This window comes from Desmodus rotundus, chromosome 1 (assembly GCF_022682495.2).
Source record: "Desmodus rotundus isolate HL8 chromosome 1, HLdesRot8A.1, whole genome shotgun sequence".
Taxonomy (NCBI): domain Eukaryota; kingdom Metazoa; phylum Chordata; class Mammalia; order Chiroptera; family Phyllostomidae; genus Desmodus; species Desmodus rotundus.
This window is the reverse complement of record NC_071387.1, coordinates 7,630,490-7,657,400: the sequence shown is the minus strand read 5'-3', so window position 1 is coordinate 7,657,400 and position 26,911 is coordinate 7,630,490. Positions and strand designations below refer to the sequence as shown.

Genomic DNA, 26,911 nt, shown 5'->3' with positions numbered 1-26,911 from the left:
TGCTGGCGACGTGAAATGAGGACTTACTGTAGAGTTATGACAGTGACTTTGGTATTGTATTGATAGAATAGCCTTCTTAATGTTGCCTAATCACAAAGTGCTCTAGTACTTTTCACCCACAGGAGTGTGAACTTTTTGTCAGGAAATTATTTTTTTCTGATTAGATTTGTTGTATATAATTTATAAAGAAAATGCAGAAGGGTTGTATGAAACATTTTTCCAGTATTTGAAGCAAACACTGAAGTGTTGATTTACTTAGGATTTTAGAAGTGATATTACTTATCACAAAGGGAAAACATTATGCCAAATGAAAATACATATTTATAATTATCTTTATTTGTGTTCACTAATATTGAGCTTAATTATTACTTCCTACTTGTATGTTGGTTTATATGCTTATTAGGTACATATGAAAGTGCCATAGATGGCTAATTAGTTTGTGTCTTTTGCATTTCTTCTTGACAGATTTCCTTCTTCTGTCTTCCTGCTTCCTTGTGTATTAATCATTGGGCATTTTTTCTTGTGTGCCACATGTGTGCAGGGGAGTGTAATAATTTTGTCTATGGATGTTGATCTGCTATTAAAGAACCTCACCAAATGTCCATAGGGAAAAGAACAATAAATATTTGTACAAGTGGAAAACTGGAAATTCAGAGGAAACTTGAGGGCATATAAAAAACACATTTCCAAGAGAAGCACCAGCATCTGTGTAAATATGAAAAAGAAATAACAAACACACAAAAATGTGAGCAAAAATTTAGTTTAGAAGCGAGAAATGTAAGGAACTCCCAAATGAATAGTATGAAATGAAACAGAGCCTGAAGTGCCAGATAAGAGGTTGCTCAGTGAGTCATCCCTGTATGTCAAAGGCACAAAAAACCTGGTATGTGGAACTACAAGGATGCCAAGGATCATGAAATTTTAACATGGAAAGAAAATGAAAGATGTTAAAAATACCAGCGTAACCAATATTTGGCAGTTTCTTCTAGATCTAGAATAGCAAATACATGGTTGTCTATCTTTAATTATCAGCAGTGTGCTGATAGTGATTTTATCTTATTTAAGGGAGTTATCTAACTTTTCGGTTCCCTAAATAAATTATTGTCTTAGTATATTATTATAGTTTTCAAACCTTATTTATTTACCTCTGAGCAGGCAACAGATATAATTTTAAATTATTGTGAGTGAGTTTTATTATCCAGTTGAAATTATTCTGAAGTATATTTTTAAATGAAAGTGACAACTTTAAAGTGTTTTGAGGGAGGGAATTAAAGTTGTGCATTTGAGTTAAGACAGGCAAGAGCTCTCTCCTGCTGTGGGTGTAGTTCAAGACATCTAGGAATGAAATCTGTTCTGAACTGATGGTAGTTTTAGGTTAGCATATAAAATTGCAGAGCTGGTGCTCAGTTGAGTACTTGGCAGCTTATAGATGTTACTGTCATGTAAGTTACACCCGACACAGAGTGCACCACTGTGAATAAACAAAAACAGGCACAGACGTAAAAAGCAGAATCCAAATGCAGACATGCAAGATGCCAACTTCCTTCACCCCCGCCCCAAGACGCCTTTTAACTAGTGTGAAGAAGCTGCTTTTAAATAGATTTACATTGGTTAATTGGGCTGGGATATTTTAGATTATGCTATCTATACATTAATGAAAATGCTGATTTCGAGCTGTCATGACTCCAGTGCTTTTTATACCCTGATAATTATTTTAAAACTTTGTCTTCTGTGTTGTTGAAAACATCTTGGCAGAAAGCCTATGTGACCTGATTAAACCTATGAATTGTCAGCTGTGATCTATAGTACTCAGATGAGGTTGCTGACTGGGCATCACTTAGGAAGTTCTTTATTTAAGAGCAAAATTAGATTGAGACTACTGTGCCCAGCACCATATTGCCATGTTGATAGTACATTTTTAATACTGTATTTAGTGCCCTCGTTTTATAATTTGTTGACAATTGCTTAACAAAGGCATTTAATACTATATATTTTTAAAGCATAGTTAAGTACCTCATGATATACATATTTCTCTTCTCCTGAAATTACATGGCAGAGAAGCCCATCTAATCCTCTTTATTTTTAATTTTTGGATGTAGCTTGTGAATTAATTATTCTATGAGATTTTAAATTGTTCTTTTAACTGTACAGAGAAACAAAATAACCACCTTTTTTTGATGGGTTTGTTTTATATCTTTGGATGCTTATTTTCCTTTCTTAAAAACCAGAATTTTTACCTTCTTCCCATTTTATGCTTAAACCATGTAAATCTGGGAAGATTGGATGTCAGAATATTCTGGAAGCAAGGGCTACCTTTTTCCACGGATCCAATCTGGGATAAATTGAGAAGGGGTGATCTTAGAAATTCTGGGATGCATGTAAATATTATCTTGAAAAGAATTTTCATAGTTATGTTTATTGCTAAAATGTGAACAATGAAATTCTCAGCATGAATTGCAGTACACTGATGTTATTTGATCATTTTCTCGAATAAATAAAATACTCACACTATTTGTCCTGTTTCTCGCTTCTTCTCTCTTGTCTCTCTCTCTCTCTCTCTCTCTCTCTCTCCCTCTCTCTCTCTTTCCTTGAAGGTCTCAGCATCAGAGGAGCCCAGGAGGAGGACCCTCCCGATCCCCAGCTAATGAGACTGGACAATATGCTTTTGGCAGAAGGGGTTTCAGGTCCTGAGAAAGGTGGGGGATCGGCGGCAGCAGCTGCAGCCGCGGCAGCCTCTGGAGGTTCTTCAGATAACTCTATTGAACACTCAGATTACAGAGCCAAATTGACCCAGATCAGACAAATCTATCACACAGAACTGGAGAAATATGAACAGGTCAGCAGCCGCCACTCTCATAGTCCTGCACAAACCCTCTATTGCTCTGCTATTAGACTGCGCTAACCAATTCTGAGGGCCGTGAGGGGTAGGTGTTAACACAAAGAGCAAAATAAATAAGGTCAATGCAAAAATCTAAGTGAAGTGTTGGATTCATGAAATAAAGTCCCTTTGAGATTTCAGAGGTGAAGCTAAACTATTTTATCCCATCCACTTGTTTTAGTTTTATTCATTCCTCACATTCACGTGCCTTTACTACCACACCTGCAGCCATCCTTCCCCTCTAACCTCACCAGTTTATGCTCTTCAAAGCTTCTATCATTAACATTTATGCACTGGCCTTGTTCATAAGCTGTGGCAACTTTTAAAGGGAAGTACTGCATAGTGAGGTATCTCTCCTGTGATGTGAGCTCCAGAATCCTCCTAGGGATTCTTATGGATTGTGCCAGACTATAGCAGGGGGACAGGGGCATGATAACTTCACAAAGTAAGCAGGTTCTGGTCTGTTTCTCTGAGGAGACCTCCCAAGATAATTAACTTGGAGCAGGGAATACTAGGCATTATGTGTTTATTCCTAATTGGAGAGAGTATGGATTAAAAATTTTATTCTCTGCAGTTATATTAACCATATTTCATTGACTCTAAGATATCTTTGATTTTAATCTGTATCATTGTTTCATATACCTTCAAGAAAAAATTAACATCCCAATGTAGTTATTTAACTATAACATGTCATTGATTGTAAAATCCTTCCAAACTTCAGAGATGTTAAAGTGTGCGGAAAAACAAATAACTCTTAGATTCAGCAAAAAAAGGTAAAATGTTCATGGTTCATTTTAAACATATTTTAGTTGTTGGTTTAAGCCTAAAAACCTGCTTAGTTTGAGGAATTCTTATTGAGTAGTAATTAAAGAAAACATTATTATGAAAATGTTTAAATATACTGCAAAATAAAGAGAATATTAAGTCAGATCATATTTACAAGTTTTTAGGTCCAAAAAGTTGTGAGTTGGCCATTTTATAGAGTTCAACCCAAAATAAGGAACTGCCTAGATATATCCATCATTTAGATAAGTAATTATTACCTTTTTGTCAATCTTATTTTGTCTATCTCTCCCTCATCTCCTTCTTCCCCCACTTTTTTTGGCAGAGTATTTTAAAGCAGTCTTAGGCACTGTACCATTTTACCCATAAATATTTCACTATGTAGTTAGGTATGTCTAAAGTCTAAACACGTTAGTATGATGAAGAAGTCCTGGTCAGTTTTAATGCTGGTTTTTCTTCTAAGTTCCCTGTATAGTTTCAGCTGTACGTGTTATTTTTTCATTGCCTTCTCTAATATGCTGACTGTGGTGGTATTAAGCAAATGCTGGATTTTGTCCCAGAGGTGAGTGTGTTTTGAGGAAGGGTAGAAAGATTTATGTAGTTCGATGTTAAAGTGCAATATAAATTAATCATATAAGATATGTCTTTTTTTTGTGAATGAGACTTCCTGGGAGCTAATACTGTATCTCTAGTCTTATTTGTAGAGATGATTTTTGGTTGAAAACATGCAAATAAGAATTTTAGAAAAATTATCTTGTGTATACATATAAAAAAAATGGAGCTTTCTGATTTGATATATGAATAATTGAAAGTAAATAAAATAAGTAAAGGTTGAAAAGGTTGCCCTGACCATAAACAGTGGGAAGTGGCTCTAATTTGTAGTAATATCCTAATTACATAACTTTATGTTAAATACGTGTATTCATACTCACTAAATAAATACCACCAGTCACCTTGCATGAAAAGATCTATAATATTGGGCCAAATGGCTCTACTTATTTTGGCTGAGGAATTAAGATGGTTTCTTACTATCTCCTTCCATGACTCTTACATCGACATGCTCATTCCTATAGCCTTATTGGAAGTTGGGTGAAGCTGGCATTAGTCAATGTTACAGGGTTTGGGGGTTTTCTGTTGTTTTGTTTTGTTTTGTTTTTGTGCTTTCAAAATATACATGTACACACATGTTCTTCATAAATTAATCTACACTTAAGTATTTTTGGATTAAATATCATATTGGGAAATAATGAGTTTTAAAATGTAATCATGAACCTTAATTTTAGATTATTTAGTAGTAGGCTGATAAAAACTATTTAAATGTATATTTACTTTCTCATTTTTAACACTTTTGGAAGGAAAAATATATAGGTAAATGAAATCAATGCAGTATTATGGACAAATAAATAGATGAAGTATGATGACTAGTTGGCTGATTCAACAGAATATAAGTTTACACATTTTCTTCTGTAGGTTCTGAATTGTTTTAGAAATAACAGCAGAATTTCATTCTTTTGAGTTGCTTTTGTGATGGCTTTTACAGCTCTTCTGTGAGTTTTGACATAAGATGACAGCTTTTCTTTTTAAATCTTTGGGATACAAGGTCTTCATCTGGGATAAACCTTTCAGGGATATTTTTTGGAATTACTAGAAGGGCTAAGCAGAACTAAATGAGATGAAGGGGTGACATTGCTAAAATAGATGGTAATAAAATTTCCATTTTACAGATGAGAAAATGAGACTCAGGTTATTTGTCCAATGTCACACATCTAGTTAGTGTCAGAATCAGGCATTGAAATCTGTTTCTGACAATATGTCTTCCTTTTTCATTGAATTATGCTGCTACTTATGTTGAATTGGAAAGTAATTCAGGTACATTCTGGTTTTCTCTGATTTGCTCATGGTGGATTGCATTTGGAATGGGATCAGAGTAGAGATGGAAAAAAAAACAACTATTTTAATCACTTTGCAGAAATTATATTTTTCCTCCTAAAAGTGCGGGTACTCTGAGTGACAGAAAGCTTATTAGTAAATTGGAAGAGCATATATGTTAAGGCAGAGGCTTCATCAGAAAATTGTGTTGAGTCTTTTACTAAAAGAAATAAACTACATTGGAATCTAGAGCTATTCACTCTACTGTGTTTTGCAATGAAGCTGTAATGAAAATGTATCTGAAGCCTGTTTAGATTTAGATTGCCATAAAATTAACAAACACCACCAGTGCAGTAAATTAAAGTACCTTGTAAACATAGCCACATTTACAAAGCTAAGCAGACTAGAGCTACAGTTTGAGCAAAATTAAATCCAAGCTGCAAGGCTCTGTTTTATGTGTATGTTTTAGGAATGGTGTGATCTTTAAAATACTGTCCTTTTTTCTCTATAAAATGTCCTTTGATTATACGTCTCCATTACATAGGCTTAGATGTAATGATTTTTTGGTGATAATCATCTAAATTCACTTATAAACCCTTTTGAAATATTAGGCATAGAGTAAGGTTCTTGAATATGACTACCACCCCAAAGGAAACAAAACTATATCGTTTTTCTCTTGTTGATCCTGACACCAGACAGGAATATGATAATTTTCCAAAGCTCGCAGCAGCAGTCTTACAGTATTTCATCTTGGCTGCATTGCCTCCCTCTTTAGCTCGACAGAAACCTTGTTGATTCTTTGTCTTCTTGTTAATTAGCAACAAATTTTGAAAAATGCTTTACATTACCTTTCAAATATGCTCTTATGATTAAAGGCCCAACTATTAGAATAGGTAAATTCCTATTGAACTTTTAGCCAAGGCTCCTGGGAAGCCTGTTTTTAAGAATTAAAGGACTTCTTGGTTCCTTCACCTCTCTACCAAAGGGAAATGGACAAATTTGTATTTGCAAATGAAATTTGACTTAGACACTTGTTCTCAGTTAAAACGGAAAATATATATCGTGCCCCATGCAGCTCTCCCACTTTGCTTGTACCAGAAGAAATGCTTGTACACAGGCAATTCACTTCATAATTTATAGCTGCTATAATAGAGATGACATATTGAAAGCTATCTACTATAATTATATTGAAATACATTTTTGCTGAAGGCGAAAGTGTTGTAAGGGTCCCAACCCTCCCCAAGCATCTGGGAACCTGCTTTCTGAATTCACAGATGTCAGATGAATTCACCTCAAATCAGGTAAAGCTTTGGGCCAAGCACATACACTGAGAATGTGCTCAAGACCAATCAGGTACTGTTCAGAGACTAGAGGACTTTCAGATTACAGAGGATTGTTAGGGATATGGGGAATGAGTATGGAACCTAAACCATTGTAAAGGAATGGCCTTAGGCTTTTTGAGGATCTCAACATTATGTGCTCACATTTCCTGGCAAAAATCTCCTTTGCCTGTAAAGGAATTTTATTTTTATTTTTTTCAGGTTAAAAAATGCTGTTGTTATTACACTAGAGATTGTGTAGTCCACAAACTCCTAATCACACATTGCTATTTCTTTGTAACAGTTAAGCAGGAAAGACAAAATGGTACTACTACTTGATGTAAACTTTATACAGTATTTCATTTATTCAAGGAAGGTTTTGTCATTCGTTGGCCAAAGGGAAGGGTTTTACTTCTTGTCAGCTTTCATGCTGGGTCTTTCCCTTGACTGGAAGGAGTGTTTGAGTGTTCCCTTTTTTCCCTCCAGGTTTCTAGTTTATTGACTTTATGTGCCAAATGTATCTTTGACCATAAACTTGATTAATGAATGAATTGTTTTATATTTGAATACTCTTTTTTTTTTTAATTCAACATCTTTGGAAGCAATTTTGTATTCAGGCAATGGGAAGGCAGAACTATTCAATATATTATATATTAGGTAATCAGAGTAGGGACTTGCTTGCAAAATTAACACTCAAAAAATATGAATTTCATTAAATTGCCATTTTCATTGTCAATAACTGCCATTTATTAAATATTAATTATGTTCCAGACTATGAAAAAACTTAATGTGCATATATTATATAATATAATCCTTACAAAACTCTCATGAGATAGGTCCCTGAACCATGTTATTAGGTGAGAAGGGTTGAAGTACAGTAGATATTTCATCTTTGTGGCTGTTCCTTGGGCATTAGAGTCTCATTCTAGTTGGCTTAGAAAATCTTTAAACGAATCTGTTGATTTAATAATAAACATTTTGTAAATACAAAACCTATAATATTGGAGTAGAGTTACTTGTAATGTTATAAAGACATCTAGAAAATGAATGCATGCAAATTTGAGAGGCATTGACGTTTAATATTCTTTCTTTGAAAAGTGGATTTTAGAATAGGCGGTATTATGATCTCTCGTCTACAATCACTTCTCTAGATGGTTACAAAAGACTAATTCAATTTTTAGATCTGATCACTGAACCATTTAAAGACTTCCTGTATAATCAGTGCTTTTACTCTGTGTTAAATTTTACCTTTTTATATTCAGTGATCTGAAATTATAGGCAAGAAAGGAGTTGAATCTTTTATTCACAGCTGAAAATAGCACCACCAGAAAACAAGCAAAATGCCAAACAGTTTGAGTATAAACCAAATAGGTATGAATATTGAAGAGAAAGTTTTACTAGCCAACAAATATCATTAAAACAGTATCAAAAATTCAAATATTTCAAGTTCTCAATTATTATTTGGTTTGGGTTTTTAAGGAGAAAGGAACAAATGGCAAAAAGGAATGCTCATATTAAGAATTGATTAAAACTATTTTTATCAGATGAAGGCTTCCATGCTTTATGTTCACTTAACTGTTATGCAAGGCATGTTTTAAAACACAAACCAAAAAAATGCATTCTAGATAGTTTTCAGCAGCTGGATTAAAAGAAAAAGAGGTTTCTGCTATTACTTTAAACCAAAAAATTTAAGAAATCCAAAGTCTATTTTAATAACATAGTCTTGGAGGTATATTGGAGGATATGATAAATGTTTGAGGTGAGCATCCCATGTTATAAATAGTGTTGATGCTAGTATGTGGTTGAGTGGCCCTTTAAAACAACTCCACAATCATTTCATCATTCTTACTGCATTTATGTGTTTAAAAAACGTTTACCTTTTAAGGAATAAGAAATCAGGCAGTACTGTGTTCTGCTCTGAAACTGGTACAGATGATGCTGTAAATGAGGCTGTAATTTACTTTCAGTGGTATAAAGGAAAAAAATCACTTTGCCTAAAGTGTATGCATCTTTCTTAAGGGTGTACCCAGATTTTAATTATCTAAATGTAAATACTTAACGAATTTTACTTAGAGTAATGAGCTGAAGTGCACACTACATAAATGAGATTTTCTAATTAATCATGTATGAACTACTGGTTTAAAGAAAAGCTCTGTGAATTCTATGAATGTTGGGCTATGGCCAAATTACTAATCAGCATTTGCATTCATAGATGACTTCACTTAATAAGTTGTGGGACATTCAGCAAATGTTTTAGAAAATTATGAGTTTTTGCTGAAGAAACTTTTTGCTTTTAATCTGTCTCACCCTCTCCCCTACATAAGCCTTTGGCTTCTTCTTAGAAACCAGAGGCAAACATTCATTCTGGAGAGACTAAAATACAACCAGAGAATACTAGAGAGCTAACATCTCAGGTATCATTGACATGGGGTACTTGAATTTTTTATCAAGACATGTGCTACATCATAGATATACCATAATGTGTGAGCTGGTTTGTAGGAATTAGCAATGTTATTTGTGCAAATAAGTGGTTGCATACTCTTAAGTATAGCAGTTCTCACACTTCCTGGTCTTTGGACTTAGACTCTTACTATTGGAGACCTGTTAAGAGCTTTCACTTGATTGGTTACATCTGTCAATATTTATTACACTAGAAATTAAAAGTATTAATTTAACAATAGCAATAATAAATCATTACATTAGCCTAAATAACATTTTTTTAAGCTCCCCAAACTTGCCCTGGCTGGTGTGGCTCAGTAGATTGAGTGCCAGTCTGTGAACCAAATGGTCGCAGGTTCGATTCCTGGTCAGGATACACGCCTGGGTTGTGGGCCAGGTTCCCAGTTGGCAGCATGCGAGAGGCAACCACACATTGATGTTTCTCTCCCTTTCTCTCTCCCTTCCCCTCTAAAAATGAATAACTAAAATCTTAAAAAACAAAACAAAACCCCAAACTCAAAATTCAACGAGAAGAATGGCATTGTTTTTACATTTTTGCAAAACTCTTTAATGTTGGGCTTAATAGAAGTCACCTGGATTCTCATGTGTACTTCTGCAGTCAGTCATGTGGCTAAAGTATATGAATACATCTGGCCTCACACAAATATGTCACTGGAAAAGGGAGGAGTATATTAATAGCCTTTTCATATAATTGTGGCTATTCTTCTGTTATATTACACTAAAACTTGACAAGTTGCAGTTTCTTAAAGATTAGTTACAGTGTGGAGTCTGAAACAATTGACTATACTCTGTTCTTTTAAAATCCTGTCTAGTTTGCACTTTGAATGGATCTTCTACCTATGCATGTTTTTGTAACTTCATGCATTGATTATCTGGAAAATATTGGTTAAGTGGGCGGATCTTCCAGTGTCAACACATTTCATTATGCTCTTATAATATCAAAATACCACATTTATCAATACCAGTACCAAACTATCAGAAAGTCTAATGGGAAACTGTCAAATTCATAGTGGTGGATGCAAGTTTTTCAAAATTGTAATTTTCACTTGAAAACTCAAATTTCATCACTGACGCAACTACTCTCAGCTGTTTTCTTTGATGTGACAGGCTCACTTGGTTCATTTTTGAGAAAACATCGGCAAATACGCAAGTCCAAATAATCATAATTTGTCTGTTATGCTTTCAAATAATAGTGTTCTATGAAAAAAGCAGTGTCATTCACAACTTAAATAATCACATGAGTGCTTTTTCTTTGAGATAACCATCCATCGATATTCAGAGAAATACTTTTTGTGTGCTTCGTGCTTGTCACAGAATATTAAAGACATAGTCAAGTATTGAGACACAGTAAAATCAATAATTTCTCTTGCTTCATTAAGGACACTCCTAAGTGAAACTGTCTTTTTTTGTGTATTTGTGTGAATGCATGGTTGTGAGGAATAAAGAGAAACATCAAAGATAATTTAGTACACTGTTTCCCAAAGAGTTTTTTATAGCACATTGGTCTGCAAGATGCTGTAGTGCTGTCCAATGCCACTAGTCACGTGTAGTTATTGAGCCTCGAAGTCTGGCTACTCTGAACTGACATGTGCCGTGAGTGTAAAGTGCCTACTAGATTTCCACAGTGTATGAAAAAAAGGATGTAACATGCTTCATTAATAGTTTTTTAAATATTTATTATGTGTTTAAATGTTAATATTTATATATATTGGGTTAAATAAAATATATTGTTAAATTAATTTACCTGATCCTTTTTTTTAATGTGGCTACTATTTTAAAATTTCTCATGAATAGAATTTTAAAATTTCATATGTGGCTTTCAGTATATTTCTGTTGGACAGCACTACTGTAGAGAAAGGAGGTTTTGTGATCAAATTTACTTGGGAACAGTTGGATATACTGTTCCCCTTTGAAGATTTACTATGCGATTGGTATAGTAGTACTGAGAAGTCCCGCAAAAATAAAAAAAAGGCCTTTTAAAATTTTGGTTAATATCACATAACCAAACATACTGTATTATTGGGCCACGTATTAACATTTTCTGGAATTAGCTATGGAAGTATAGAACTTGCTGATCCCAGTTTGGGGAAACAGTTCTAGTTCAGTTTTCTTCATTTTACTGATAAGCAAACAAAGGGCTAAAGTTTGTCAAATTATATGATTTTGAAATTATAAGAACCATCTCTTTAAGGAAATTGCATGAAAAAAATGGCCATTTTTTAAAGTGGGATAACCAATTCCTTTCAGCTCCACAGAAGATAGTTTAAAATGGCAATACAGCAGGGAGAATCTTAATTTACTTTTATGTTGGTTTCCTTAAAGATGGAAAGAACTACTTGTTTTGGAGTTGCAAAGTTCCTTACTGTTATGTGTGTGTGTGTCATAATCTAGGACAATAATTCTTAGCCTTCCTTCGTTATAGACTGACTAAGGATGAAATAAAAACAAACAAAAACTCCACAAATTGTTCCTTTAGGAAATACATACGTGTACATAACTTGTATAAGATTTCAGGAAGTTGTAGCCATTCTAAACCTCTCCCTGGATTGCAGGTTAAGAACTCTTTACTTACAGTTCAGGGATAATTTATTTAAGGCTGTTGATCAACATTACTCTCAAGTTGTAATACAAAAGCCCACCAGTCAGTAGATGTTTATTGGATGCCTACTGTGTGTATTATGCAGTTCGACACTCTGAAGAATTCCATAAGTATAACAGAATATCGCTACTCACAAGGAATTTTAAAATTCTTAAGACTTAAAATGTATAAAAACTTTGATAAGCAAAACTCCATTTTACCTTACCTTAGCAATATTTTATTTATAGAAAAGCTTCATAAAAGCTTAGAGTAACTGAAACACCCAGTGTACTTGAAAGGTTAGTTCTCTAATGAGCAGTTAGAAAAACCATCATGTGCTAGATGTGAGCGATGTTCAGGATATCTGTAGGGAAGTGGACATTATTATAGCTTCAAAATGTGTCTTGCAGTGATCGATGAATGATCTGTCTGCTCACCCTGCTAGGGGCATCTGTGCAGTAGAGATGTAGAATCTCCCATCTTGCCTTTTTAACCAAAATGCCAGAAGATGCTCTTTTTGTTCAAGGGTATAGACTGATGCTCTATTTACCCAGTCAGTACTGACTTTCATTTTAGACCCAGTTACATTGTTTTGTAGATGTAAAAGATTATAGGTAACCTGAAAGAGATGGGGGCTGAGGATTGTTAACTAAAATCTGATTTGTTAAGACGCAAATCTGATCAGGATTTGACCCTCCCCTGAAGAATTGAGCTGTCTTACCCATCTTTTGGGGATGGCTCATGTCCACTAATAGGGCCCACACCACAGCTCAATTATATTAGGACATTGGCATGCTTGGCATTCAAGGCCTTTACATGCTAACACAAACCTGAATCCTCTCTTCTCTAAGTATTCTCCCAGTTCCTCTGAACTTGCCACACACTGTTATTTCCAGGGTTTTTCTTGCACCTAGAATATCCCCTGTTTCTATCTTTGTCCACATTTCAAAAATCCTACCCATTTTTTTCAGCCCAAACATCACTTCTGCCATGCACCCTGACATGATCTCTGCCTTCAGTTAGCACTTCCTCCTTGGGACTTAGGAAGCACTTATTCCTATCTTCTTGTGACACTTTGCACAGACTGACTTGTTAGAGAATGAGTTTTTTATATATTTTATCACATTGAAGTACAGGTTTATATCTTGCTTGTTTCTATGCCCCTTAATAGTACTTGGAAAAGTTTGAATTTCATAGTTATTCAGTATACATTTGGTGAATAAATGTAAACCCCCTGAGAAATTAGAAGGTGCTTAGCATTAACAATTAACATATATTTATATTTACATATAAGAGTTGGTAGAGAACATTCCCCTAATGGGAAAACTTCATTTTGGAACGGGGACAAGGGTTGGTGGGAAGGGTAGTTGAGTGCAGTGTCTCCCTTGCATGCCTGGCCATTCATAGCTTCAGAATTCGTGCTGCCCCATCTAACTGCCACTGCCATTTCACAAGTGTCTTAGTTTTCATCTTATCCTGCCCACGCATCATGCCATTGGCAACTGCAAATGAGGTGGAAATTCAGATGAGTTAATGTCTGGGTGTGATATAAAATAGCAGATTCCTAAAGAGTGATTTTTTTCCCCCTTACAGGCATGTAATGAATTCACTACACATGTGATGAACCTTCTCCGAGAGCAGAGTAGAACACGTCCCATTTCCCCAAAAGAGATTGAAAGAATGGTGGGCATCATCCATCGAAAATTTAGTTCCATTCAGATGCAGCTCAAACAGAGCACTTGTGAAGCAGTTATGATTTTAAGATCAAGATTCCTTGATGCCAGGTATGTGAGGCCGCGAATCTATTGATGTGGCTTTTTTTTCTTTTTACTCCTTGTGTATTATTTTCTATAAAAATGGTCAGTTGGCTTTAGATTCTTCATTAATTTGGCTGTAAGAGCTCTTCTCTACGATGGACAAGTAATTCACCTCATGGCGTCTGCGCTGTCAGGCCTCTTGTCTGGAGGTGGTAGTGCTATTAGCTGCCAATTTGGTGGCTCAGGAAATAGATAGGATTAGTGCTGCTGCTAATGACTTAGGAGTATGTAGCCTTTCAAATCTGATGCTAAGAAGTATTATTAAGGATAACTTTCAGTCTGTAACTCTGTTTTAACAAAGGTTTGTTTTCTAAGAATTCCATCATGTTACATTGCTTGTGTACCTTATAAGAAAATAGTTGGAAATACTGATGCACCTAAGAAGGAAGTGGTATTTTAATTAATAGCCTTTACCACAAAACCCCCAAAACTCTGTTTTTCCAAATCAAGTAAGAAAGGCTATCAGTTTCTCCTGTGAGGATGAAAATTTCTCTTTTACCTGAAGCTTTCACCAAGTTTCACAGGAATTAGGTAATAAGTTGTATGGTTTATTTGACCTACTGGGTGATAGAATAAAAAAATTGTCCAGTTGCCAGTTCTGCATATGCTGCCTCTGCAGGGATGCCTCTTGGGCATTGCTAAAGCTTGTGCTCAATCTTCAGCTTTGGAAAGGAGTTTCTGTTTTATTTGGCTTTCTCTGCCTTGGAATCTGACAGAGGTGATAATTATCATCCCGTTTTTACAGTATAAAAGAAAATAACTAAGTTAGCTTCTCAATTGGAAAACGAGGTGTGTGGAACAGGCTTCATGACAGAGCTATTAAAGCCAGAAAAGGAAACGTCTGCCACCTAATGTAACCGCCATGCTTCCAGTTAAGCAAATCCCTGTATCATCATCTTTGGTTCCTTCTTCTATGATAAATCAGTTACTAGAATTCACCACTGCTTTGTTTTCGGCATTTTTCGTATTAACTCTTCCTTTCCACCCTTACTTGCACTGTTCAGTTCATGTTCATCCTTCTGTACCTGGACTCCTACTAGTCTCCCTGTCTCTAGTCTTACTCTGCTCCTGTCCATCCTCCATATACCTTTTGTGTTTCTATAGCATCTCTATGATCTCTAATGACTTTGAGTAAAAACCACTGTAGCTTTTCAGTGCTGGATAACTCATATACATACACACTGCTTAAGCTGACATTTAAGGCCTTATGTGAATGACCTCCTGTTTTGTTGTTAAGATTTTTCTAAAATTTTATTTTATTTTTTTCCTATTTAAAAAATACCAAGCTCACTATGGAAAATTTTGAAAATATATAGAATAGAAGGAGGAATGAAAAACAACCACATTTTTAATACCTAAAGAAAAAAAATCGCTATACATGTTTTAGTATATTTCCCTCAGGTTTGGGGGACTTTTAAGAAAACTGTTCTTATAATGGTACAATATGTATAATTTGGCTTGCTTTTAAAAAATTTACTATGAATATGTAAATATTTTTCATACAGTATATAAGCTCTAACATTAAATAATATTTTACTGATTGCTGAAGTCCACCAGATGGAATTATGATAATTTACTTCTCCATTCCTTTATTTATGAGCATGTAAGCTATCCTTTTAATTTTCATTTTAACTTCTTTCTTCCTTCCTTGCTTGCTTGCTTCTTTTCTTTTACAAATATTTACTTGTGCTAATATAAAGATATACAAGTTAGGTAGACGTATTTTTGCCAATTGGATTTACATTCCCAAGTAAATAAATATGCTATAGTATTTTATTTAATACTGTACTGGAGTATAATAGGATGATAAATGCTGTGAAGAACAGTGAAGCAAGGTGAGGAGAGAGAAAAGGATGGAGAGAGGGTACTACTTTAGACAGATTTTTATTGAGACTAGTGTTTTAATGAAAATCTTCATGACTTGAAACTTGTTCTCCCAAGGATTAATTCTGAGAAATGAAATAATTAGATCAGAGTTTGAGCATTTTTAGTGCTCTTCCTGTGTCACTAAATTGTTCTTTCCTGTGTTTAATCCAAAATGAAATACCTCTTGGTCTTATCTGTTTTCTCTGAATAGAATTCTTTCTTTTCCTTTGCCTAACCACCTGTGTTATACCACACCCACCCCTCAACCCTATCCCTCACCCCCACACACACCTCCCAGCTTTCCATAATGAACCCCGTTCTCCCAACCCTTTCCCAAGTCCATCACCAATTATGAGTTGTCATCTGTGAGGTTGGCTAGTATGGAGCCTGGAACATAACTGGAGCTCATGTTAGTTGTCTACTGAGACCTTGCTCTCCTGCCAGGCCTGGCCTGAATGCTTCCTCTTTAGGATGCCCGCTTTAATCACTCCACTGACTGGTCCTTACCTTCTCTTCAATACCGAGACTACATTTATACAATTCTCTTGACCAGCGATTTTCAACCTTTTTCATCTCATGGCACACATAAACTAATTGCTAAAATTCTGTGGCACACCCCCAATTTTTTTTTTTTTTTTTTGCTGATTTGACAGGAGAATAGGTATAATTTTGATTCATTCACACCAGACAGCTATTGTATGTTGACTGTTGCCATTTTTTAATTTGACAATCAAAGGGAAAAGAGGTCAGTGCCCCTGACTAAATAGTTATTGCATGTTTTAAAAATTCTTTAAATTCTTCTCTGTGGCACCCTAGTTGAAAATTGCCGCTGTAGACCAAACTTTATGCAAACTACCTTTCTTGTATCTTTTCATGAATATTCCTTCTCTCCCCTATTAAGTCAAGAGTCATTGAAAGCAACAACCGAGTTGTACACATTTACATTTCCCACAATTCCAACAAGTGTATTACATGTAATAAGCTGCAAAAAAATAACTTACTAAACAGATGAATGAAGATTTCTACTTAATACTTCTAAAAGCTCAAAGAGTTAGGGAGGTGAAAGAGCAACAAACATTTTAAAATTATTTGCCAACTTTGAGGATTTTAATAAAAAAAATACATAACAGAGACATTTAAAAGTACTTCCAACAGAAAGGAATCTCTTCTTAACACAGTTGTGATCCTTATTTCTGCTGATACTTTCCGGTTCTTGTCAACGTGCATACTTACTATTTTTTTTTTTTTACATAACTGCATGCACAATATAGACACCTAAATGATTTATTTTTCTTCCAAGAAGAATGTGTTAACAAGCCAGTGTGAGCAGAGCAAGAATGAGAAGGTGGCAGAGCTTGGAGCATTGTCCCTTCTCCCACAGAGACTACTGTTAGTGCAGTGATGTTGATGGGACACAGCCCTGGGACTGATGGGCCACTGTACACTGGCCTGAGGCATAGCTGCATCGTGTGTGCTGAACCCTGGGGGGATGAAATTTAGGGGAAATGCTTAATGGCCATGTTTTTCTAAAAAATAAATAAATAAAGTATAAGACCAAGTTGTCTTTTATGCCTTCAAATGAATGCAAATATTGAACTTCAGTTCTATCTATTCTTGTTATACCTCTTAGCAAGTCCTTTTCACTGAGAAGGGAAGGTATTTCTGCTCTAGGCAAACACGATCATTCAGATATATGATTCCCTCGCTCACTCTGGTTTTTCGTTAAGGCCATACTCAAATTTTCTTGGTAATTGGACAAGCCAAAGCCTGTACCAGTACAAAACAATGAAGAATAAATGTGCATAGGTCCTTCTGCACTTCTGTAGTTTGGACTCAGCCAAAATGTTTGGGGGGAGGTATTGTGTTCTGTACATAAATTTGTCCTCTGTGGTTTTCCAATGTTTGCTAAAACCACTTGTAGGCAAAATTATTAAGTGAGCCAAATATATGTTTTCCCAGATATGTTCTGCTTATTCCTCCTTTCATAAGTCCTCATTTCCCCCCAAAAGGCCCATTGTCATCCACTCCAGTGTTCCCTGGGTCTTGCTGCTGGACTACATGTCTTAGACTGGGAGTGACAAACTCACATGCTTACATATTATGGAATTGAGTAGAGTGGTTGGATGAGGAGCAGTGAGGATTGGAGTGGGTGGCTGCATATCTGAGGGGACAGCCATCACTCACCTTTAGTCTCCGGCTGCCTCCTGAGAATGCAGCCCTGGTGTGGCCTATCTTCCATTTTTTAAATAAAAAGCCAGAAACCTAGATTTTTATGAGCAAGACATTATTGTGTAGCCTCAGTAAGCATTATCTGTGGATCAGGTATGGTAATTATCTGTAGGCTTGACAGTTTCCATATTTATTCTAGATGTTTTCCACCCTATTCACCAAACCACCTACTCATCTGAGTGTGTCTCCAAAGCACCACCATGTCAGGGCTTTGTTTTTCTTTTCAAGCAGTGCATGGCTTCTGCAGAAATGCTAATTGCTGTTCCTGGTGTGTATCTTTTCCTCCTCTTCTCCGTCCTCTGTAACCATCTCCCCCATCCAATTCGTCATCGAATCCTGTTGATTTTAATCCCCCCAGAAGATCTTGATTCTCTTCTTCATTCCTTAGGAAACAATGGTTTAACCTTTCAAAAATTACTGAAATAAGAAATTTTAGTTCTGATAATCGGAGATGTTTTGATCAGACCCAGATTTCATGCTCCCTTGACTCTCTCCCAGAATGTTGAGACATAAATTACATGCTTGACCTGCTGGGTTAGTAACATCATTTTAACAAGAAGGATCTCATGGGGTATACACATTTACAGCTGCCTACTGACTTTCTTTTTTGAGTGTAGGATATCATGGAGAAGGTCATTAAAGTTATTTGGAAGGAAGTATTAAGAAAATTAATTGGGGAAAGTATGTTCCAGTTACTGGAAAAGTAAAATCTAAATTCTTCTTAAATCCTCACCTGAGGATACTTTTTTAATTTTAGAGAGAGAGAGGGAGGGAGAGAGGAGGGGGGACAGAGAGAAAGAGAGAGAAACAGAAACATTGATATGAGAGAGAAACATTGATCAGTTGCCTCCATCCTGAATGCGCCCTGACTGGAAATTGAACCTACAACCTTTTGGTGTCTGGGATGACATTCCAATCAACCAAGCCACCTGGTCAGGGCATAGAGAATCTAATTAAGGTGGAGAGAGACAAATGCTAATTTTCAGGCTGGAATTCTTTAATACCTTAGTAACAAAACCCAAATATAAATGACATTTTTTCTGTTTGAAGTAAATATGCTAATAACTACTTGATCTTCTGACACTCTGCCACCCCTCTCCCCATAAGAAATATTTTTCTCCCCTAGTCTTTCCCTGTGAGCAGATCACACCTTAGTCTAGTCAGTCGCTTAAGCAGACAAATCCAGAAATCTTTGATGTATTTTTTCCTTACCTTGCTTTTCTCTCTTCTCCACCCACTTCCCCCACCCAATTCATCATCAAGTCCTATTGCTTTTACCTTTCAAATAGATCTTGAATCTTTTTATTTCCATTACTCTCACCTTATGCTAAGTTACCATCATCTCTCAATTTGACCATAGTAGTTGTCTCCTTAAATAACTCTATATTTTCTTTCATGTCCTCCTCCCACTATTCTTAGCAGTCAGAACAATCTTTTTAAAAACATAAAATTAAAAACCTTTAATAGCTTCCTGCTGGTAAAATGAAATCTAGAAATTCTTATGGGGCCCACTAAGCCTATATAATCTGCCCCCTGCCCATCCTTCCACATTCATCTCACACATTCTCTGATTTTTACTGTGCTCCAGCCTTTTTTAGCCATTTGGATTTTCCAACCTCTTATCTAACACAGGACCATTTCCTCTGCTCATTCCTCTTACCCTCTCTCTTTGACTAACTCCTACACATTCTCCAGATCTCAGATTAAATGTCACTCCTTCAGGGAAACCTTTCCTGACTCCATGATCTATGTTAGGTTTCCCTCTTACACACTTTCATTATATACTATGCTTTTCCTTCATGGTACTTAATATGGTCACTACAGTTTATAGTTATTTATTTCTGTGTTACTTGTCTAATGTCTTTCTTTCCCCTTTCTACTTTTCACCTTAACCCTCCAGTCTCCTGTAAACTTTCTGGTAGATCTTATTTGTTTCAACTTGTTCTTTATTAAGTATCTAGAACACATTAGGTCCTCAATAAGTATTTGTTGAATAAATTAGAGAATGAAGTTAATGGTGCTTCACATTCTAGTGTTTTTCTTTGTGACTCTAAACCTTAAAATGAATTGGATAGTGCTTTGGAGGATGTCAAGGGCATAAATTATGATACCATATGGATAAACTAGACCCTAAGAATGTTTAAAAATAAAAATTTACTTTTTAGTTAGTGCTGATTTTAACTATAGTTCTTTTTGGTTTTTGTCATAGACGAAAAAGGCGTAACTTCAGTAAACAGGCCACAGAAATATTGAATGAATATTTTTACTCGCACCTCAGCAACCCCTACCCCAGTGAAGAAGCCAAAGAGGAGCTGGCCAAGAAGTGCAGCATCACAGTGTCACAGGTGGGTGAGGACTCAGGGGTCTGCCTCGTTTCCCTAGGAATATAGGAACCCTGCTCTTTCCACAGGGCATTCTCATCAAATGTCATGTCCAGATGTTCTATCATCAAAGAAGATATAAAGAAAACAGATATTTCCACATGTTTGTCCAAGCTTAGATAATTTTTTTTTTAATCCTAAGTGGCAAGGAATCAAGATAGTCACCCACCACCGTAGTGTAAACCTTCGATAGAAAGGACATAAACGTGCAGTGGGAAGAGACACAGTTTAATGGCATGTTGTCCCGCTTTTCCTAATTTAAATGACTGACCTTCCATCAGTGAGAAACCAGGTTGTTTATTGCTGAAAGGATATTTAATATAACTAACTCTTTGGTGAAAGTTTTGAGGAATTCACCAAGTCCTTTCTAAATGACAATGCCATTACGATATTTGGGCCCCGATGATTTCTGTGCTTCCTTGTTACCCGTTAAACAAAAAAATTAAGTTCATTTCTGTCATTATTTTGTATTTTGTTCTAAAGGTCTATCTGTAATACATTGGGGCCCTGAAGTTAGCTGTCATCATCTAACAAAAATACATTTAGTTTTAAACAGATTTACTAGTATTTAGATTGAGGATCAGCAACAAATAAACAACTGTGCCTCCTTAAAAAAATAAGTATATCCTATTGGCATTGGCGTGAAAATACAGTTTAAATATTCATAGTGTTGCTTATAGATTGGCATTGGAGTATTATTTCTTTATAGCATGCAAAAGCGATAATTACCAACCAGTGCTTGCAGTGGAATTTAAGGAAAAGCTGACTCTTGACAGAAATTTCAGTGTTTCCGACAGGTCACATAACACAAAAATTTTAAGGTAGTTTCTAAATAAATACTCCTGCTTGTGCATCTGAAGTCCAACATACTAAAGGTCCCCTTCACATTCCCGTGAAAGTGTCATATCAGCATTATGTCATTGTTATTTAAGGGAATAGGGGCTGGGTTTAAGATGTTAATCTAGCTCCTTTCTTGGCATTAGTTTCCGTAGAACCTCTAGAGCAAAATTAGATTTACAATGAAGATTTTACTTATTAGTTATTATCATTTTGGAGGAGAAGAGGGGATGAGGGGCTCAATTTTAAATGGAATATAATTGATCTGGGTTACCAGCTTATAAAAACATGCAATCTTTAAAAAGACATCACTATAAAGGTTGTGTAGTACTCATTGCCACTTGAAATATGAAGGAACAGTATAATGTGCTGGGTCAGAGCGGGAGGATGAAGTTAAAAGCATGCGTACATCAAGTGGGTATTTTATGGTGCGTACACTTCCCTGAACGTTAGGATTGGGCTCATGCTGATCACCAGCTGATGATGCCCAGTCTGCTTTTCTGGCTCTCCCTATAGCTTTCTGACTTAGAATTCAAATGTTTGCAGGTCCAATGTCAAACAATGTGTTCCTGGGGTTCCTCTTCTTTCTTTCTTTCTCTTTTATTTCTATAACATTACACATTTCTGAAGAACGATGGAACCCTGGGTTTCCTTAGTTGTAGTACTAGCATCTTGCGTGTCATAGCACTTCTGTACTAAGTGAGAGGAAAGCTTCCTTCTGGCTGTTCTGAACTAGGGCGGTTGTAGTCTACCTCTAAAATAGGCTAGGAACCCATTTACTGGTGACTTTTAAAAAAATAGTTTATGACTGTAGTCATTTCACTTGTTTTCTGTAGCAAAATGACTTTGTTAGGTTTGAAATTTTTTAGTAATTGCTTTAGTGGTAGAAATAGCATAGGCCTAGATATATTGCTTGTGTATAAAAGCAGACTTTCTGATCTTATTTCTCCCAGGTTGGCCCTTCAAATGCAGAACTTTAGTGATCAGTTCAAGCATCAATTTAAATTCTGACTATTTCTTCGCCTTTTTACCCTTCTTCTTAACAACACCTTTACCCCACATCTCTGAAGTGGGAACAATGATGTTGACATTTTAACTAATGAAGCATCAGTTGCTAGCCTTATAAATCAGTGCCCTTTTGTTTAAATTGTTTGGAAGTTAAAGCAGAGAATGTTCTAGACTTAATGTGTTAACTACTTTCTAAAGATAAAAAAAATTATTTAAAATAACCTCACACTAAAATACAATTAAATATAGAATCCAGAAACTGTTGGTATACAAAGCTAACTTAAAAAAATTGAAACCCACTGAAAATAGGCAACTGTAGCAACACTATTTTTGCTAGGTTTAGAGTATATGAAGCTGATTTATTATTTATTGATTAAAATACTTAAAATACTGCTCAAATACTTAACAATTAAGAATAAGTATAGAACTTTCAGAAGAAAATGGAAGGAAATATCTTTACTACTTTGAAGATAGGAAAGAATTTCTTTAAAAATGCATAAAATGTGTAAGCAACAGAGGAAAACGTTGATAATTTCAGTGATAGAATATTTACTAACATCATTTTAGTAAAGGTTGGATTGGCAAGAAACTCAATAAATATTAAATCTAGGGAGAAATTTTGATGAAGAACACCGTTTTAAAGTATTTCTCTGTAGGCCTTTTATTATTTGCAAGGGATTAAAAAAAAAAAAGCAACAGAGTGGAGAAATGGAACAAGGCATTGACCAGGTCATTAGAATCAACATCACTAAAGAGGGACAGATGAACATTGAGTGTAGTATTTCATCCAAGAGTGTAACCTGAATTTAATCACCAGAAAACATTGAGCAAACCCAAAATGAATAATGTTTACCAGGGAAAAAGGGGGAGAGCAGTATTCTTTAAAAATGCCAAAGCAAGGCTGTGGGAATGTTCTGGATAAAAAGAGGCTAAAGAGTCTTGACAGGTAAATGTGATACCTGACCCTCGACTGGATACTGCACGAGAGAGGGAAATATGCCATAAAGGATATTATCGGGTTACATTTACTAAAGTAAATTGCAGTTTGTAATTGTACTATGGTTATATAAGAGCATATCTCTAGTTTTAGAAATACACGTTGATTTACTTAGGGGTAAAGGGCTATGATGTATAAACTTAGCCTCAAGTGGTTCAGAAAAAATGTATGTGTTTATGTGTATGTGTATATGTATATGAGCAATGTAGACACAGTGCATACGGATGTATGCATGTAGATGATAAGACAAGTGGACAGATACCGTGCTAGAGATAGAAGAGACATGTGTGAATTTAACAGGCAGAAATCCCTGTCCTGCTGACAGAACTGTGTATGTCTGTCCACCAAAAGATATGCATAAAAATATCCTTAGCAACAGTACTCTTAACAGTCAGACTATAAACAATGGAAATGTCCATCAGTAGGAAAGTGGGTAAATAAAAAGTTTATTTATGTATATTTTGAATATTATATAGCAGTGTGAACAAACAAACTAGACTATAAGTAACTACATAATGCTAAGTGAGAGAAGTCGGGCACTCAGTATGTGATTCAGATTAGGGGTTCGCCTTGGGAGAAGAGTGATTGGAAAGGGGACTGTTTCTTGCCCTAAATGATGATTTCATGGATGTGTTCACTTTATGTAAATTTATCAAGCTCTATACTATATGTCCCTTTTTTGTGTATATGTATTTTTACTTCACTAAAAAGTTTATTTAATACAGCAATAACAAACATGCCCTCATGGAGCTACATTTTCCTGGGAGAATATGAACAGATAAAATAAGTAAATGAAATAACAAATTAGGCAGTGATAGGTGTTAATGAAGAAGATAAAAGGAGGGAAAGGGAACAGGTAATTAAAGGGTATAATTTTTAATAGGGTAGTAGTAAGGAAAGCCCCTCCTGAGACAATAATTTTTGGGAAATACTGAAGGAGATGAATGAGCGAGCTATGTGGCTAATTGGTGAAGAACATTTCGGGCAGAGGGGAGAGTAAGTGCCAGCGCCCAGAGACAAAAGTGGTCTGAGTGGGTGGTAAAAGTAGTAGGAGAGGTCCAAATGGTGCAGGGGTCTTATAGACCATGGTAATGACTCTGGCTTTTAAGGAAAACTGAGGAGTCGCCTGGTCTGACTTAAGTTTTAACAGGATCACCATGGCAGCTATTTTGACAATAGACCTTGGAAGCGAGGGGAGGCAGAGACACCAGTTAGGGTGCCACTACCTATCACAGAGTAAGATGATGGTGCCTTGGACCAGGGTGTTAGTAGTAAAGGTGATGGGAGGCAACTGGATTTCAGATAATTGTGAAGGGATAGCTGAGGGGGTTTGCTGATAGATTAGATGTAGGATCTAGGAGAAGAGTAAAGGATGACTCCAGTTTTTGGCCTGAACATGGAAGGATGGAATTGTCATGAAGTATGTTGGGGCAGCTTTTGGGAAGAGAAAGATCAAGAGTTTGGTTTTGGACACATTAAGTTAATATATACTGTCGGTTTTTAAATGCACTATATAGTATAATAGGCACAGGTAAGTAAAAAAATTGCAATTTATATTAGTCCTACATTAATTTGGACATCCTGAGGTTTGGTTTGATTAAGTTGGATTTCCCCTTTTACATAACACCCTAAAAATTCACAGAAGAAGAAATTATTTCTGATGCCACAAGCACTGAGAATCATACTTAAGTTGTCATGTATTCTTAGTGGAGCAGATATTAATATGCTTTTACTTTTTGAAATAGAACTAACTTGCACTCATTCTTCAAGTTACCAATCACAAAAAACTTCATTGTTCTCCTGATTCCAATTTGGAATTTAAATAATTCTGCCTCTACTTTTGTGCTAGGTGTTTTTAGAATGAAAAATATGAACTTATTCTACATTGCTATTCTAATTGAGACATACTATAAAGAAAAGATGGATTTTTTTTTAAACAGATGAGAATCTGAAATGCTAAAGAGGTTAATTGGCAGTATTAAGATTCATTCACACATTCATTCATTTATTCATTCAACTAACATATTTTAGAACCTTTAAAGTGCTGCACAAGACCCGGTATTATAAATCTGGGTGAAGAAAAGTACCTAATCCTTACAGATGAAGAGACTAATGTTTAGAGAAATTAACAGATTGGATGAGAGACACAGGTCTTCAGGAATGCTGGAGGTTTGTACATAGAGGTTATTGACAAAGAGGAAGAAACTGGATTTTTACCTTTTTTCCTGCAAGAGGCAGTATGATTCCTCTATCCCTGAGGCCTCAGCTGCAGAGTCCTGGCTTTTGAGGCACAGGCCAGGGCTTATATCACTTAGGCTGCAGCATTTCCCCCTAGCTACTTCAGAGACTCCAGGCTAGTTAGTAGTCTGAGGTCTCCTTACTCATTAAACTACTTATTCCAAAGCAGTGAATATTCAGTAAGCTAATTAAAATTTGTAAGTAAGATTTCCTTATTAAAAAAATGTATTAAAATAAGAAGCCTGTTAAAATAATAATTAGAGCAGGGGAAAAAAAGATGACTATCAAATTATAGTATCTTTTTCAGCTATCCATAATGGCCTTTTCAGTTACTTTGGCAGTAGATAGAAGGTAGAAGTAGATTTTACTGTGAGTATGCAGTTGGTGAACTGGAGACAAGTTGAAGGAAAATGGCAGCTATTTTGTTGAAACTGGCTCTTTCGCACTATCTTAAAAGAAGGCTACAGACCCGCTGTTCTATAAAGGCTCTGATTGTGTGTCCTAGTGGAGATGGGATGTCATTAAACAGTGTGCAAAGAACAAAGAAGCAGCCTGTAAAAAGATGGAAGCTTTGAGGATGCTATAACACTGAGTACAGATAAGGCATATCTGCAATATTTAAAGAAAACAAGGGAAGCCTCTGATTTGTTTTGTTTTTGTTCTCTACAATCAGCTCAGTAATTAGCATGGTCCCTAAAGCTTGCTCTAATGATGTCAGGTATTATATTTATTTTAGAACTGACTTTTTAAAAGGGAATCTCTAACACTTACTTGACATGATACCCAAACGAAGGATAGGTAGAGACTATTTCCACCTTAGATGGGGTATTTTTCAGTTCTCCTGTGCCTTAGAAGAAGCCGTAATCAGAATCCTGGTCTCTCCAGTTTTTGTACCCGTCACCTCCTTTTGCCTATTCCTTCCTTTTGAGTGTTCCCATCAGTCTCCCCTTACGCCTGTCCCTGATCATTGCATCTCACCTTTCCTATGCCTTGCTTCTGTGAGGCATGTCAGACCAATAGGCCAATATATTAGTCAGGGTCCCAGCAGAAAACAGATGGCACACTCAAATTAGAATAATTTCAGGAGAGTTTAATAAAGTGACTATTGACAGAAGTGTGGGCAGAGTGCAGGGAAACCAAAAGGATAATACTAGTGTAACACTTGGTTTTGTCACCTAAGACATAGAAGGTGTGTGGAGGACAGTACCTGAGTCCTTAAGTACAAGCAGTATTACAGTGAGGGAGTCAGGGGGACACATACTCTGACCTTACTTTCCTTTCTTCTCATCTCCTACCAGTGACTTCCTTTGGCCAGAAGCCTGAGGGCATATAGCTCTGCCTCTTGGAGCCCAGAGCAGGGTGAGATTGGATATGGAGGAGTATATACAGTGTGAAGCCTGAAGGACAGAGACGCCAGATCAGGACAGACTCCACTTTCTAGCCTCCTGGCTTCCCACTTATGTTGACTATGTGATACTTCCAGCCAGGATAGCTGGATCTCCAGAGATCCAGAGATGTACTTCCTTTGTTCTCGTCTTTGGCTTTTCTTCACTTTTTCCTGACTTTTCCGTCAGCTATGTGGAGAGCATATCACTTTTCAAAAATGAGTATGGATTTTGAGAGTAGAAGCTACAAACAAGTATAAATTACT

General features: G+C 35.9%; 1 protein-coding gene across 1 annotated transcript in view; it reads left to right on the top strand.

Moving 5' to 3' along the window:
- Window positions 1-2,565: 2,565 nt before the first annotated feature.
- The window catches only part of PBX3 (PBX homeobox 3), a 49,371-nt gene continuing 25,025 nt past the window's right edge, over window positions 2,566-26,911 (top strand). The window contains exons 1-3 of the mRNA XM_024562000.4: window positions 2,566-2,836; window positions 13,481-13,671; window positions 20,009-20,144. Of these exons, the coding sequence (XP_024417768.3) occupies window positions 2,645-2,836; window positions 13,481-13,671; window positions 20,009-20,144 (519 nt within the window). The 5' untranslated portion in view covers window positions 2,566-2,644. The remainder of the gene's footprint in view (window positions 2,837-13,480; window positions 13,672-20,008; window positions 20,145-26,911) is intronic.